Genomic DNA, 16,586 nt, shown 5'->3' on the forward strand with positions numbered 1-16,586 from the left:
GAGTCATGGGCCAGCAAGCTTCACACACTGCAGCTACTCAGAGTGAGAAGACAAAGGGAATTAGGACTTAGATGATTATTTTTTTTTAAATAACCAAGAAGCATTAGCAAAACCAGCTGCTGCACTGTAATATTTCTAAACAGCTTTGTTATGCCTTCATATTCTCTTCCAGTAGGAGTTTTCTCTTTCTAGCTTGCATTGGGTTTGCTGTTGTTGGCACGCTGTCTCAGTAGACATTAGACAAATAAACTTTTCAACAACATAAAGACTTTTAAAACCGTATCTCTTAACCCCTATCCCCCTGAGAGGCTGCAAAGTGGTTGCTTAATTCTTTACAGGTTTACTTGTGCCTCCCTTCTCTATTTCTGTGACTGACTTTCTTTAGTTCCCAAAAAATAAACAAGCCTCTAAGCACTTATCTCCACCTAAATCACAGTTTGTACCTATTTCCTAACCATGGATTTTTTGTATTTGTTGACAAACCTATTGGATTTCACACTTGACTTGCAGGGGATTAAATTCATTGCCTGGTGGGCTTGAGTCAGTACTTTACAATTACAGGAGATTATTTTGTATAGAACAAGTGCTTCAACAGAACCCTAACCTTCAGATGACTGATGGACTTGCACATGTAGAGTTTTACTCCAAATTTATTTCCATAATCTCACAGCTTTAAGGTCATTCTAATTAGATCAGTTTTATTCTGTTTACTTTTGTGTTTTAACTGGGATAGAGCCAATTCACCTCTTGTCTTAGAGAGTCCTGTGCCATTAAATGGCCATTTTACAATATTTTACACATATTTTACAATAATCAGACAACATCTGCACATACATCCTCCTGCACAGAGATGGCAGCAGAACTGCTACACAGTGACTTCAAATCAGCTCTGGGAGCTGATCCTATCACATTTTAGCCAGGAATTTCCCTCCTACCAGGGCTTGCAGCTCAGCCTAACTTTTTAAAAGTCCTGTTGTTAGATTCAGCCTTTTTAATTTACCAAAACCACTCTATTTATCCAGTAAAGTGGAATTCTTTTAAGGTTGCTGTGTAACAATTAAATGACTAAAAACCACCACCACACCTGTAGGATAACAAAAAGTTTTCTTGTATATGAAAATAACAAACTCAGTAACTCACGAGCAGCTTTTGCTTGGTGAACTATCACATGCAGGAAAAGCTTTGGTGTCCCAGACTCAACACTACAAAATGCAGTGACTCAGCACTAATTTAAAGCACATTATTTAATACCTAGAGTGGGGTTTTTAAAGGTTGAGAGACCAAGAAAACAGAAACTCATCCTAAAACTTTCTTCTTTTTTTTAATGTTATGATCTCCAAGATTAAAAGGGAGACACTTTTCTCTTGGCTAATTTTTTATTACATGTGTAACAATGCAGACTTTTCTGATGTCTCTTCATGAGGTCAGGCACAACTTTAATTTACAATTTACAAGATTTTACTTTCCAACTAATTTGACCTTAAATCAACTAAGAGAAGTCACTGCTAAGGAGAAATTATCACTGAACAGATAAGATAGAGCCAATCCTTATCTTCTGAGACACAAAGTGGCTCATCTTGGAATCAAAGCTGGGTTTTAATTACAGAATTGGTCATTAATTTTTATGACTCTGAAGATATCAGGTGGTTTCTCCAGGACTCCAGTCAGTTCCATAAAAACAACTATTCTGCATGGCAGATTTCAGCTGGGAACCAGGTTTTAATGTGTTCCAAAAAAGCGTCGGAAAAAGGAAACTTCAGGAGAACCTGAACTACAGCGAGGGAAAGGAAACACCAGCACTTTGCAGAGATGTTCATTAAAGTGCAAACACCAGGAAAATATTCAAACAGAAGGAGAGCTCAGGCCAGTAAGAGCTAGGTTAATATTCATTTTAAAGGCTCTCAAATCTGCCTGTTTTATAAATTAGTGTCAACCAAAACTCAGCAGCAACATGGATGCAAATCTTTAAACACTCACTCTGGTAAAATTATTTCGTGGTTCACAAAGGAAGGAACCCTGAGCCAGGGTGAAAATTTCAGCTGAGAAGTTGCTCACAAACAGTTTTCCATATGAGATTTCCACATAGGAGCATGTCTTAAAATTGATGTTCTGTTCTTAAAATTGGTGGTGCTTAATTTCCTCTGTGACTTAGCAACTGCTGGCATTGAAGAGAGGCTGTGCTAAAGCCACAGGATTTTCCAGCAGCTCTTCACATTTCAGTCGACTTCATTTATTACCATTTCCTATATTCCTATATATTTCCTATATTCCACCCATATTTACAGGAAAATTGGTCCCAAAGCTGAGAAGAAGCCACTGCTGCTTGTGCAGAGGGGTTTTGGGGTGAGAATCAGCTGGTGGCAATAACAGAGCACCAAGGCACTTGGGGGATGTGATGATTGCCTGCATGGGCTCACCCTGACAGAAATGCCCTCAGAGAAGTCCAGGAGATGTTTCCAGAGGAAATCTGGATTGTCAGGAGCATGCAAACATGGTTAACAATGAAAATATTCTGGTGGACAACATTTCACAGGCTCCTGGATGAGCAGAGCACATTGATCCCTAATGAAGTAACTTAATTAACATTTGAGGGCGTGCCCCAAGACATTCACAGCACCTCTGGGCAAGGCTGAAACAATTGGTGCTTATTGAAATCTGGCACTGATTTGGCCAGCAGCAAACTTTCCTATTTTTAAAAATTTTATTTTATTTGAACAAGCACTCATATACTCTTGGACTGAGATGCACATTGTAGAATTTATGGTCTTAATTAAAATTAAAGAAGTTAATCAGTGTGTTTGTCTGTGTTGTGTAATTTCATATTCATCACATGAGAATAACAGAATGCATTTTGAACAGTCTATTCATTCTTCTTTGTGACAAAATATATTGGAATGGAAGAGATTTAATCCCTGAATTTCATTACTTCTCCTTTACTGGAGAATTTTTCTCCAAAGGAAGAAGAGTCAACAGAATTTGAAACTCTCTCTAGAAGAGAACTGCTTCCCCAAAATAAAAATTTTACAGCTTCAGTCTAGCAGTTCCCTTCAAAATTTTGGTGTGCTGTGTTCATTATTAGCTTAAATTACTCTCAAGTCTTCAATAAAGTACAATATAACATCAATTACCCCCCCAGCACAAATGAAAGCATTACCTCCTCAGCTCCAGTACTCCTTGCTGAGGTGCTGATCTAACCAGGGCAATGGAAATGAGGCATGGAGAAGAGCAGAGCACCTCTGCAACTGGACTGCAGCTGCATTCTTATGAAAAATAACTCCTTTTATTAAAAGAGAAAAGCCCAAAAGGCCCAGAGCCCCCCTGGGAGAGAAGGGCTGATATTGATCACCTCCACGGATCAATGCTGCTCACAAAGAGGAAAAGCAGCTAGCAGTTATTGTCTGCAGAAGCTTCCTGAAGAACAGAGTGCACTTTAATGCTGCTCCAGGTTTTTTTCTTGCAAAGCCTCTTCCCCTCACATAAAAGGTGAGGAGATAATAAATTTATTCCTATTGGCACTTTCCATTTTATAGTTACATGAGATTGACTGTGACATTTTACATGGAGATTTAAACTCTATCAATGTTTTGATACTGAGACAGCAATTCAGTTTTAAAAAAAAATAACCCTTAATGTTAATTATAGTGCCTGACCTTGTGAAGAGACATCAAAAAATAACCCTATGAAAAACCCATAAAAAAAAAAAAACCAACAAAACCTGTTGCTAACCCAAATGTCATTATTCAATTTCTTTCAGTGGGGTTTTTTCCCATATATTTGATATTTCAAACAAAAATGATAACTGGATACTAACCAACTGTCCTTCCCTCCAAAGAAATAAATGTCTGCACAAGCCTCTCCCTGGCCTGAAGGGACAAACACACATTTATTCAGATATCTCATGAAACAGGAGGATTTGTGCACATCACCCTCTGACGTCAGTCCCAGGAAGATCATTTGAATATAATTAATGATAATAACTGAAATTATCATTGAAGGTATCAGGGAAAGGCAAGGAGCTCATGGTTTGGTAGCACACAGAGGCACCACTTTACAGGTATTTCTAAACCCTTCCAAAAGCAGCAGAAGGCATCAGCAGAAAAAAAAAAAATCACCATTGTTCAAAGAGCCAGGAAACATTACTTGATAAATGAAGAAAAATGATGACACTAATTGACATCATGAGAAAACTCAAAAAGAAAAAAACAACCCACCTCCTGAAAGAAAACAAATTAATCTCTTAATCTCTTAAGAAAGAAATTCCAGGGCAGGCCTGAATCTGTCAAAATTAATTTCTCCAGAAATGCACCAGATTAAAAACATGAAGGAAAACAAAAAAGCTCACAGTCACAGAAAAGTCTCAAATATTAATTTTGGGCTACCCATCAGTAATGATTTCTTTAGGAAGTTTTCATAACACCAAATAAAATTACATTCTGAATAATACTTGGCTGACAGAGAAAAACTGCCAAGTTACAGAATTTGCTGTTACAATATTGTTGTAGCTGGCTTTTTCTGTTTTGCTTGGGGTTTTTATTTGGCTCTTCATATGTTATTGTTTCAGCATCAAATATACTGCATAATATAATGCAGAATCAGAAACAAGCAGGATATTTTTAATATAAAAGCACACTGGAAATTCTGAATTTTCTTCCAAATTAGGACAAGCACAAAGTTCCTTTTTAATACCAGCTGCTTATTCTGCAGCTAAGCCTTGTTCCTCCAGAAATACTGAAAAATGTTCAGGAACAAACTTCAGATAAGTGCAGAAATGATAAAATTGGGTTGTTATCTGTATTTTCTCTGAGTATTTACTAGCATAAATCCTTTTTTTTTTTTCATTCATTAGGATTGTTTGGGATACAGAAAAGGGATTCTGGAAATGTCAAAGAGGCCTCATTCATTGCAAGAACTTGTCACAGAAACTACAGATACCACACTTTTTGTGAGAGACAGAAACTTGAAATACAACATTACTGAAGTAAAATAACACAGACATAATGACCTGCTGGCACCACACCTGACCTTTAAATTCATATTCAAATATAGGAACTCTGCTACAGATTTAATTTTTTTTCCCTAAAGCTCTTTATGACCCTCTTGGATTGCAACTTCTACCCCTTCTTGTTTTTTAATCAGAAAACCAAGTGAAAATTTTATTTCTGGTGTGTGTTTTATAATCTTCTTTCATCCTGATAAAAGCAGAAAGTGCAGTAAGGCATCCAAGTAATTCAGGAATTGAAATGCAAAGAAAAGTATATTTACACTTATGTCTTATTCCAGAGAGAAATGAGAATTACAGAGAATTGCAGAGAGAAGTGAGTGGAGCATATCAGCAAAGTTGTGAATCAGGATGAGAAAACTTTGAATTAGAAATTTTAGAGGGAAAGCATCTTTACATCTGCACAGATTCACCCTTTGCAGGGTGAGTCTGGAGCATGTGGGGAGCAAAGCAGTTGGGTTTAGGGATGCATTGACATGAACGGCCCTGGGCAGCCCAGCCACGCTGTGACCTGGAAGTGATGCACTTTTTTGCCCCCAGTTCCACACCTCCAGCCTGATGAACAGCCCCAGGATGCTCAGGCTGCCTCTGTGTAAAGCCATTAAACCCCACTGCAGGGGGAGCAAGGGTCGAGTTTAGAAGCTGAGCTCTGCAGAGTGATGTGGAAAACAGAAATGGAGAGCTTCCATCAGCTCAGGCAGCTCCCCAGGTGAACAGATCCAGGGAAGCAGGGCTCAGTGCTGACAGGGGAGTTTCCCACAGCTCCCCTCGTTCCCCCCAGCCTGGGGCATCACAGCCTGCTGCCCAAGCTGCACAGAAAGAGCCAACTGGGGAAAAAATCCAGCAAAATGCTCCAGAGAACCTAAATTAAAGCCAGATGTACAAGGAGCAGATGCCTGAAATGTACTGTCAGTTCAAGACAGGATAGGAAAGCTTGCTGGTGTTATTATTTATTAATTGTCATGCTAAGGAAGGCATGGAGAACATTTATGATGTAAGAAATAGGTGTTCTGTTGACTAAAAACCTGCAATTTGTATCAACTTTAAACCAATTTAAATGTATTAAAATTTTAAACATTAAAAAAAAAGTATTAAATGTTTAAGTTAATTAAAAATGCAGCAGTCCTGAAGTTTTAAATGTATTAAAACTTTGAACATATTTAAATGAATTAAAATATTATGGTCAACAGCACAGCCCTGGAATAGGAATTAAACAGTGCAAGTAAAAAAAGATTTTCACTAAGTGAAAGGTCTCCCATATCGTACTGCAAATTGTGTTCCTTAAATCTGGGCAAACACACTCTGTGCTAATCATGTGGGGGGAGATTTCATGGAAATTCAGGCTATATATCCAAAAATGTTGTATTTAACAGTCACTCCTACAGAACATACACAATTTATGCATATTCTCTTTTAGGCAAACTCAAAACTTAGGAAAAAAATTCCCATTAGAGCACTTTTACACGCACATCATGAAAGCAGCTAAGCATTTAGGTGAACTAAAAATAAAAAATATTTTAAAAATTTGAAACATAAGAGCAGCACAACACTTTTTCTGACCACAACAAAACACTTTTGGCAAAATGTTCAATGAAATGCTTTAAGTGAATGCACATTTTAACAGAGAACCTTTTAAAAATAAGCACAAGATTGAGTAGTTCCCCTGTCAGAGGCAGGTTTATTAGTGAAATATCAGGGATTTATAGATGGAATTACAACCCAGTTATGATGTTACTGGGTAAATAGAAGGTTGGATGACATCTAACTTTACAAGTCTATTTTCTTTATAGTTCTGGATAGATTTTACTAGACAGGAGGAAAGGAAAATCTGCAGTTACCAGAAGCCATTTTATGGCCTTCAAATGCACCAGTAATCCACAAAATCCCTCTGAAGAGTTTGAGTGGTGAAAAGCAGATAATTGCTCACCAGAAAAATGAAACATTCCCATCCCAAACCAGGCCATCCCCACCTGGTGAAACCTCTCAGTGCTTTTGCTGCAGGCTTTAGAGTGTAATGAGAATATCTGAAATCAAAGGGCAACCTTAGCAAATCCAATGGCTCCATTTTAGGGAACACATTCTGCCAAGAGCAGCTCCAAAGCAGCCAGAAACCCCAAAAAAATCATTTTACAGAGCTCACAGTCCCCAGCTGCAGCGTGAGAAAAAGAAGCTTGACATACAAGAGAAAAGGAGCTCAAGACAGGAGAGTAATTCTGCAGAAAAGATATTAAAGGAGAGTAATTCTGCAGAAAATATATTAAAAGCACTCTCTTGTGCACCTAAAAAATTTAAGAATTGCCCCAGATGATGAACTGAGAGACTTGTGGAGGAGCACAAAGCAACCTCTTTGTTTTTCAGAGCCAAAATGTAATGGTTTTCAGTGGCAAAGTGTAACAGAGAGCTGGTTTTTCATCCAAAGCAAGCAGGGGTGCTCCAGGATCTCCATAAATAATCTGCCTGTCAGCCCTCGCCATTCAGGAACACTGATTCACCAAGACTGTTCAACTGGCTAACTGCTGAAAGAGACGGATTTTCCCAAAAATGCAGCAGTCCCAGAGGGAAGAATCAAGCAAGCTCCCTGGTTTTATGACAGTTACCCTAATTTGAAAATGTGAGCTCTGCAAATACTTGTTATGTCAGATTTTCCACCTCTGAGCAGTGATTTCACTGCATAAACCTCACTGAAGTACCCCAGCATTTTTGAGAGGACACAAATTCAGGGTTTCAAGCAAGACTTTGAACTTCAGTAAGTTGCAGCAAACTCCCACCAGACTCTGCATTTTGTAGAGTATCTAAAACCTCATTAACAAACACCTATTGTGAAGCTGCAAAAGGGATCTATGGATTAACACCTGCTAATAATACATTACTAATTTTAATTGTTTTTATGTTTTACATTAGCAACCTAGACACTGAAAGTCAGGCCTGGCGATCAGACTTTAATTATTCCTGCTGTTAATGAGTGGCATGTGTTAAAGGGTGCTTGTTTTCCCTTCTGGGATCCTTCTCATATATATATTTAAATTTGTTCAAGGTATGACCATGCTGATTTCAGAACGCATTAGGTATTTTACAGTTCAGGTTTCCAGCATCTGCTACAATTATTTTTCAAAGTTTAAAACATGAAACAGAGAGCCAAGTCATCATTATCCACCCCAAGCTTTATTAAGAAACACTGTGGAGCCCTTTCCAGCTGAAAAAACAGCTCCAGTACTTGCACAGGCTGCAGGGACTGAATAATCACTGCTTTAGAAGCAGCCCTGGGATCCAGCTGTGCCAAAATTAAATGATGATGCACAAGGGTAGAGATATTGGCAGAAGGAGGAAGGACTACAAATCCTTGTTAAATATAATATTAGGAGATACCTGTTTGATTGTTTATGGAACACAACTCAATATTGAGTTATTACCAGTGCTGCTGTCCATGAGATCAAACACAGCCAAGTTTCTGCTCAAATTCCATTTTTGTCACTGGGCAGATAAACAGCATTTTCCCCCCATATTATAATCCATCAAGCAGCATAAATACATTTTAGTTGATCTAAAATTGCAATTGATTTCCTCACAACACATAACCAAGTCACCTGCTTCCTTTAAAAGTAATATTGAAAGACTCAGATACAGAAAATTACAATTAATTTAAGAGAATGTCTAAATCATTGTGTCAATCACTCTGTAAATGAAATGCCACTGCTTAATTCTATCATTTGACCACATGATTAATTAACATCCACGTTTTATTTGCTTACCTCAGCAGCCTGTGTCTCCTGGTGTAATAAAGTCAGACCTGTCAAGTCTTCCAAGAAGGAATGTGAAGAATTAAAAACTTTGGCTAGGAAATTAAACCCTTCTCGTTCATACTGCTCAAGGACCTGCCAAATAAACAAACAGAGAAGTGTTTCAAATGTAATACCCATAATCTGATTCATCCTCATATTTGGCTGGCAAAATAAAAGCAGAATCTTTCTGAGCACTCAGAAAATGACTGGACACTGCAAACAGGTAAAAATGACAGAGAACGGAATAATCATTTTCCCCAGCTCAATCTCTACAGTGAGGAAAGGTGGAAGCAAGAGGGAAGAGAAGTGGGGTTTGAGGTTTCCTGCTTTGAATACATTTTTTATGACAGATGATAAGGCAAGAAGGAAAACTTGGCTGCAGAGCCATGAAAGGAGCATTTGAGACCCACAAAACACAGCAAAGCCTGTTCCAGTGGCAGTGCAGGGAAAGAACCATGCTGGGACAGCCTGAAAAATTCCCCCAGTAGGTGTCCAAGCCCAACACCCCCCAGCCTCCAGGGATCCCTGCTTCTGAGGCTCTTGTATCTTTCTCTATTTTTCTGCTTTAATTTTCCCAGTTAAGTTTTTATTTGGACAATTTTACAAGCTACTCCAAGAACTGTGAGATTTTAGTTTATATTCCTCTCAAGCCCTGACCACGAAGAAGTTTATTGCAGCTTTAGGGAAGGAGTTGCCAGGCTGATTTCAAGGCAGGGAGATGCAGATTGAGGGAAGAGAAGATAAATATCAAACATGACCCCAGTCCTACACATTTTGGGACAGCAGGCAGGCAGAAAATGGAAGGAACTCATGCCTGAGCAATCCCAGGATCCATTGTTTCCTTATTTTTGTTCCAAGTTCTGATCATTTCATCCCCTGCTCTCAGATGAAGCAGCTGAGCTTGATGAATTCCAAACAGCTTTTCCTGCAGAACTTCAAGGAGCAGAGCAGGATTTATGCAGGGACCTCAAAGCCACAGACATTTAAATAGAAAGGAGCAGGATGTGTGACAGGGAAAGGATCACCAGGATCCAGAAGAGGCAGGATTTTCACAAGAATGGACATACTCCCATCAGAATTCATCAAATCAAACTTTAATCTCACAACAACCTCACTCCTCCCTAGCTTAACAATTCCTAATGGTCTCAAACACCCAATTCATTGATAAAACTGTGGGAACTTGGCCAGCCCAACAACATTCTTCAGCAAAATACATCCTGTGAGCTCTTACACTGGAATTCAGGCTCGTAAAAAACCATATTTATATTTAGCTGACAGGATTCTAAATCTACTGATAAAAATAGACTGGGATCCTCACTCAGCTCTTCATGCAAAACTACCTAATGCATAATTAGGGATCAAAACACAAACAGAAACAACTGAAACACAAGTGGAAAAGGAAGACAGATATAAAAGGTGATTATCAAACATTTGACACCTTCCTGACCCCATTTATTCTAAAATAAACAAAATCAGCACTTTACATTCTTTTCCTGAATCTACAGAAATTGTTCTTCATACTTTAAAGGTTTCATTTGCCATAGGGGTTTGGTGTGTGTGTGCAACGACTAATAAATATAACCATGAATTAAAAAAAGAAAAAAGGATTTAAAAAACAATATTGGGAGCATTTCTTTGTATTTTTTTTTGGATTTTTTAATCCTGAGCTAAATGAAATAACACAAACATTCACAATGCAATACAGAGAACTGAACAACTTCAGCATTTTTTTTTTTTGAGATGTGCCCTCTCAGCATTATCCACTAAGTATGGTGGGATTGCACCGTGGATTTACCCGTCCAATGAGAATTCTGGGTTTCCAAATCCCACCAAAATAACCCAAGTGCAGCAGTCTCTGGCACAGACACCAATTTCTAAGCCTGGAGTGTGTTCACAGCCCTGCCTGTGGGAATTCTTACCCTGGCAGGGGGTTTTGGCTTTTTGGCTTGTTTTCCCCCAAGGTTTTTGGAAGAACCACAACCCAGATTTTTTGGTGCTGCAGGACAGATCAGAGGTCATGGCCCACTGAAACCATCCCCAGCCTGCACAGCAAACCTCAGTCTTATTTGAAATTATTACAGCATCTCAGAGAAACGCAGGGATGACAACACTGAGATATTCTGGTCTCTTCCCAGGGGCAAAACTTATTAAAATATGTAAACCACCTTGGGCTATGCAAATATTATGAGCAGAGCAGGGAATTGAGTGCAACCTTCCTATACACAGCTCATCCATCAAACAGCCCTTAAGGCTGGCTGGGTTTGTTATTCAGCAAACTCTGCTTCCATCCTCGCTCCCAAAATCTGGGATTTGAGCCTGCAGTGAGAATTTCCAGGTGCTGCTCCCTCAGTGAGTGCACAAATCCAGAGTGCCCTGGTTTATCTCAGGATGGGCAGACCTTGCCCAGCCCCTACCAGGAATTCCTGAGCTCACCCTGGCACCCAAAGTGGCCAGCACTGCCTGGGATTGAGCACCTGGAGCAGCTCTCCTTAAGTCCAAGTGTCCTTTGTGCTGTCATCAATGTGGACAATGCCAGGAAGTCTCTCATTAAGTGCCTTTAAAAGTATTAATACTAATAAAATTAATAAATTAATAAATACAAACAAATGAAAATTTATATATAAATACACAAATCAAAATGTATACATAAATACACAAATGAAAATTTATATAGAAACATACAATACAAATATTAAAAATTAATACATCCTACAAATATAAATTATTATATAAAATATAATCAAATTCATTGAAATGAATATAAATATAAACAAAATTAACAAAATATTAATAAGGTCGCAGATCCAGGAGTTGCAGGTACATTCTTTTTAGATTTTTTTGTACTGGTACACATTAACCTGACCAAATCCATTGCTATGGAAAGATTTAAACATTTCTCTTCCCCCTGTGTGGCAGAGACCTTCTATGGTGCCACAATGGCAAATTCAGGTTTGGGGAACAAATCTGACCACGCACACAGGATCTTAAAAACCTAAAGCACATCAATAAAGAACATTTTTTTTTTTCTAGCAGCAACCACGGAGGCCTGAAAAGCTGTATTAAAAAGTGTACTTGCTGATTCTAATGACTTGCTTTTTACAAAGAGTAAAAAGCAGTGCCTGCTGAATGGAAGTATTTGTTAAGTAGTTTTAAATCCAGAATTCCAGGCACACGAGCCAACAGATGTCATATCAGGGAGCCAAAAAGCACCTGCAGCAGCACATGTGCTGCCTGAGCAGGTACCAGTGAGGCAGATACCCACTATAATGAAATCCTTTTAATAATGGCAGTGACTGGCAGAACACTTTGTCACCCTCAGGGACTTTATTTCCCAAGTGAATCATGGTAACTTTCCAGTGCCACAAAAGGGAGGAACTCCATGAAGCTGCCCACATCTAACCTTTCCTCCCCAAATTCAGTAGCAGCTTTTCTCTGATAATGGAACAAGGCACAGATTTGTTCAGCAGCCACTGCCCAGCCCTCAGAAAGGAAAAAGAATGAGACAAAATAATCTCAGATTGCTATCCAGGAGACCACACAGGGAGTAATCACACAGGAATAAAACCAGTCTGAACAACCAGTAGACACAAAATAATTCTAAAAAATGTCTCCAGATTTAATAAGTGACCAATTTGTTGTTGCATAGAAAGGAAATTTTCTCCTATTTAATCATGTCCAGCAGAACCCAAAGGCCCAAGGCTGGCATGAATTTGCTCTTGCACTTCAGAACAATTCTCATCCTTGGTCCCAGTGAGATCCTCCCAAGGAACAGCTCTACAGCAGCAAAATACTTGAGAGATGCTATGTCACATTCATATTTTCTGAAAAATCCCTTCACCCAGGATTTTTCTCCTGGGAAGCTGAGAAGCCTCAGAGAAAAACGAAAACAATATCATCTCATTTGCTTCTCCTGTGTTTTGCTCCTTTGGAATGTGTTTGGAGATTGTTTACCCACAGGTGATTGTTTCATTGGTTTCATGTGAATTATTTTGGCTCAATGGCCAATCGGGGCCAAGCTGTGTCAAGGCTCTGGAAAGAGTCACGAGTTTTCATTATTATCTTTCTAGCCTCAGTAAAGTATCCTTTCTGTATTCCTTAGTATAGTTCAGTTTAGTATTCTTTAATATAATATAGTGTCATAAACAACAAATTAGTCTTCTGAGAACATGGAGTCAGATTCATCATTCCTTCCTTTATCTGGGCACCCTGCAAATACAAAAATGCTACAAATTTGCATGGTTGTTGATCTCAAACCAGTTACTGTCTGACCACAGATGTACAAAATCCCACCTGAACACTTTCAGGAATAAACCCAGTGCTTCAGTGATGTGTCACTATGCAGCAATTCATTTTCCAGGCAGGAAAAAAATCATAAAAGCATACAAAGAACCAGAAATACATAATTCTTGCACCCAGCCTGGCAAGCTGGAGCAGGAAGGATTTATTGAGGAACTCTTATCTTCTCCTCACATGCAGGTCACTTTTCAGAGCTTAGGAGAGCTGGAAATCACCAATTCCTTCTGGATTTCCTGGCTGCTACAAACACTGCCAGGAGAGCTCACATTTTTACATCACCTTTCCTGACATGCAAATGTCTCAGCTGATGCCACAGCCTTGATTTCAGCCTCCACTTCACAGAGCCAGAGCTCCAGAACTGGTTTTTTTACACAATGGCATTTTAATAGAACAAATCAAGCTGTGGATGCACACCACCCCATCAGGACCAAATCCATGGGCTGCCAAAGCTTTCTGAGTAAATGATACCCAGAAACTCATTTCATGAGCAATCTTCTTCTTCTGGCCTGTTTACTGAAGTTAAAAAAACCCCAAATCTCATGGCAGAAAGAAAAAAATACAGGCTTGGAGTAAAAGGACTTGCTTTGAAATGAGAAACAGATGTGCAGCCTTGGTGTTATATTCTTTTTAACAGCATTCTGCACAAAGTCCTCTCAATTGCTGGGTACATAGACATTCAGAGAGAGAATCTGGCTCCAGGATTGCTTTATAGCAGAAAAGTTAATATCTGCTTAAGCAAAAACACAAAAAACAAGCTCCAAACCCAAAGAAACTGGCTACTGATGCAAAATTGGCTCTTGTTTTATTTCTGTCACATCAATTCCAAACTTTTTTTTACCAGTATTTACATTTGGTTTGGCTTTTTTTTTTTTTTCCCCTTTTCAAAGTAGGTTGCATCTGTGGAGCTTGAACCAATGCTGTTTACTTTCCAGGAAAAATAAAACAAGGAATGAATGCTACCAGCTGGATTATTTACACTAAAGAATTCTGGGTAATTTACCCCCAAACAAGTTCCTGGATTATTTACACTAAAGATTTCTGGGTAATTTACCCCCAAAACAAGTCCCTGGATTTAAACACTTAACTCCCTCAAAGAGGGCAGGTACTTCACTAAGCATTTCAGAGTCACAAAAGATCTCAATATTCAAAGCTCTGTTTAGAAATTGGACAGGCCTGGGTATATTTTTACACACTGTTAACTCCCTGCTTATCACAGGCCATGCAGCAAGGATAGAAAACTACTCTTCGCCTGCTGAAAAGACATTTGGAAAAGAAGACAGGTGTGGAAAAGTCTTGCCAGCTCCATTCTTCAAAATTCAATGTATCTGCTGTTAAAACAGCAATTTAATGAAAGTTTTATGCTGTGAAGAATCCTCCTGAATTAGAAGAGAACAAGCTGAGCCACTGAGATAATATTCAAAATTTTATCACACAACCCATAATTCTGGTTTCCTTAAAACAATCCTCATTCCCAGACTCTTGGCTTTTCACAAAGTTCTCAATTTTTATTGCCATCTGATCCTAAAAAGTCATCAAGAAAAGTCTAATAAGTTGATGCTGTAATACAGCTATGAAAAAGAAAGCAATAAAATTGCACTTTTGTGAGGATCATGGAATGATTTTTCAGGGCCTTTCAGTTCATGGGTTTGGAACAGGAAAGTCTGACCAATATTACATGAAAAAAGATAATACTCCAAAAATTACCTCAAATGGAATTACCTAAAACTTGTGCATTCACACATGATTAAGTCTGAAGAACAAAGTTCTGCAGAAAGCTGTGCTCCAGGTGTGCACTGAACAAGGCCATGCTGGAAACACTGCAAATTTAGAAAGCACGAGACAAAAATGGCATAATTTTGGGCTTGTGTCCAAATCATGAAATCACCCTGTGCACACACACAATTCTCTCCTTTCCTTCCTACCACCAGTATTAAAAATGAAAGCAAATCAGTATAAAGGCCTAATTAATCCAAGTACAACGTGCTGAAAAATCATTTAAGGAGGACATTGTTGTTTTAATTCAGAGTAGGAGAGGAGAGATACAAATGAGCTTTGCCTGTTGCTATTTCCTACCCTGATTTTGAACTGCAATGGGCAGAAAATGGAGAATAAACTCACTGAAGAATCAGCTCTGAAAGGTCTCAACAGGGCTTTTTTTAGCTTGGGATTTTTCAGTTTCTTTTGAATGATGAAAAGGAGGAAAGTAGTGTTCTCAGAAATTTAAGAAATGCCAGTTTAAGCATGGCCTTGTCAACATTTAGTTCCTGGGAGATGCATGCATTGTTTTCTGGAATAATCTTGATGTGCTTCATCAAGTAGCCATTTTCCCTGATAAGAATATCTGACAGATAAAACTGCAGGATTTTGATTTTAGCTGCTGTTTCCTTTCTTAAATATTTCTCACAACTTATTTCAAATGTAGCAGCATCCCCAGATTCCAGACTAAGGAAGTTTCATGGCACAGCACACAAGCTGAAAGCATTCCCTGCCTGAAAACAAAGAGTACAGAGATGTGAAAGGAAAGAAAGGACCAAGAGAAAAATCCACATCTCATTTTAGATTGAGCAAGAGGCACAAAAGGGGTTTTTGGTAGTCAGCACCATCAGATCCTGCGTCCTGATCTCCCTGAGCACGTGGGTACACCCTTCAGTCCTCTCCCTGCTCACTCCACCTTTTCCACAGGATGGATGTTTAGAGCTTGGATATTTACAACTTCATTTATCCCCACTCTGCTCCCTGGCCAGCATTTCAGCTGCTGAGCTCATCAGCAGTCCCAGCATGCCGGGCTGCAGCTCCTGGCATCACTCACCCTGTGCTGTACAGGGAGGCAGAAATCCCTGACCCTCCCTTGCCCCTTCCCACGGGAAGGACAGTTTGGGGCTGGATTTTGGGTCAGACATGCACAGGAACAGGCACCTAATGCCCAGTTCTCTGAAGGAGCAGCATCCACTGTCTGCAGAGAGCCCCTAAAGCTGGGAGAGAAGCAAGGGCACTTCCCAACATGTAAATAAATCATTGTTCTCCCTGATGCTGAATGATGCTCTGGCTGCCTGCACAAAGTGTGGGTTGCCAAAGGCAGGAGTGGCCCAGCTCTGCAGGGCTGGCTGGAGCCACCAGCAACCAGCAATGAGTGGGTGCTGCCCAGGAAATGTCATTTATCCCACACAGCCCTGCCCTGGCAGCAGCACTTCAAGGGGGCAGATCTGTCACACTGAGCACCCAGCACTGGCACTGCCTCTGGCACAACTGCAGCTGCTCAGGGCTGCCCAAACCACAGCTCCAGCTCAAAAATCCACATTTTGTGGACTACTTCAGAGCAGAAGGGTTCAGAATCTGGATGTTCTGCAATACCTATGGAAACAGCACTGGAGGAGAAACAGCATTTTCTTCTAAAGCATATTTACTGGATTTCATAGATTTCTGCTATTTTACCATCTCTTAAAATCAAATTCCCTCCACTCTTCCAACTTCAAACAAAGCAAACAATTCTGCAAGGACAGATATATCAGCAC

The 16,586-nt window shown here is 39.4% G+C and overlaps 1 protein-coding gene across 1 annotated transcript in view; it reads right to left on the reverse strand.

The window, feature by feature from the left end:
* ATG7 (autophagy related 7) overlaps positions 1-16,586 on the reverse strand; it is a 78,658-nt gene that overhangs the window by 38,927 nt on the left and 23,145 nt on the right. Inside the window, exon 18 of the mRNA XM_041427561.1 lies at positions 8,749-8,871. Within this exon, the coding sequence (XP_041283495.1) occupies positions 8,749-8,871 (123 nt within the window). The remainder of the gene's footprint in view (positions 1-8,748; positions 8,872-16,586) is intronic.

This window comes from Onychostruthus taczanowskii, unplaced genomic scaffold, assembly GCF_017590055.1.
Source record: "Onychostruthus taczanowskii isolate IOZ18803 unplaced genomic scaffold, ASM1759005v1 scaffold116, whole genome shotgun sequence".
In the NCBI taxonomy this organism is placed as follows: domain Eukaryota; kingdom Metazoa; phylum Chordata; class Aves; order Passeriformes; family Passeridae; genus Onychostruthus; species Onychostruthus taczanowskii.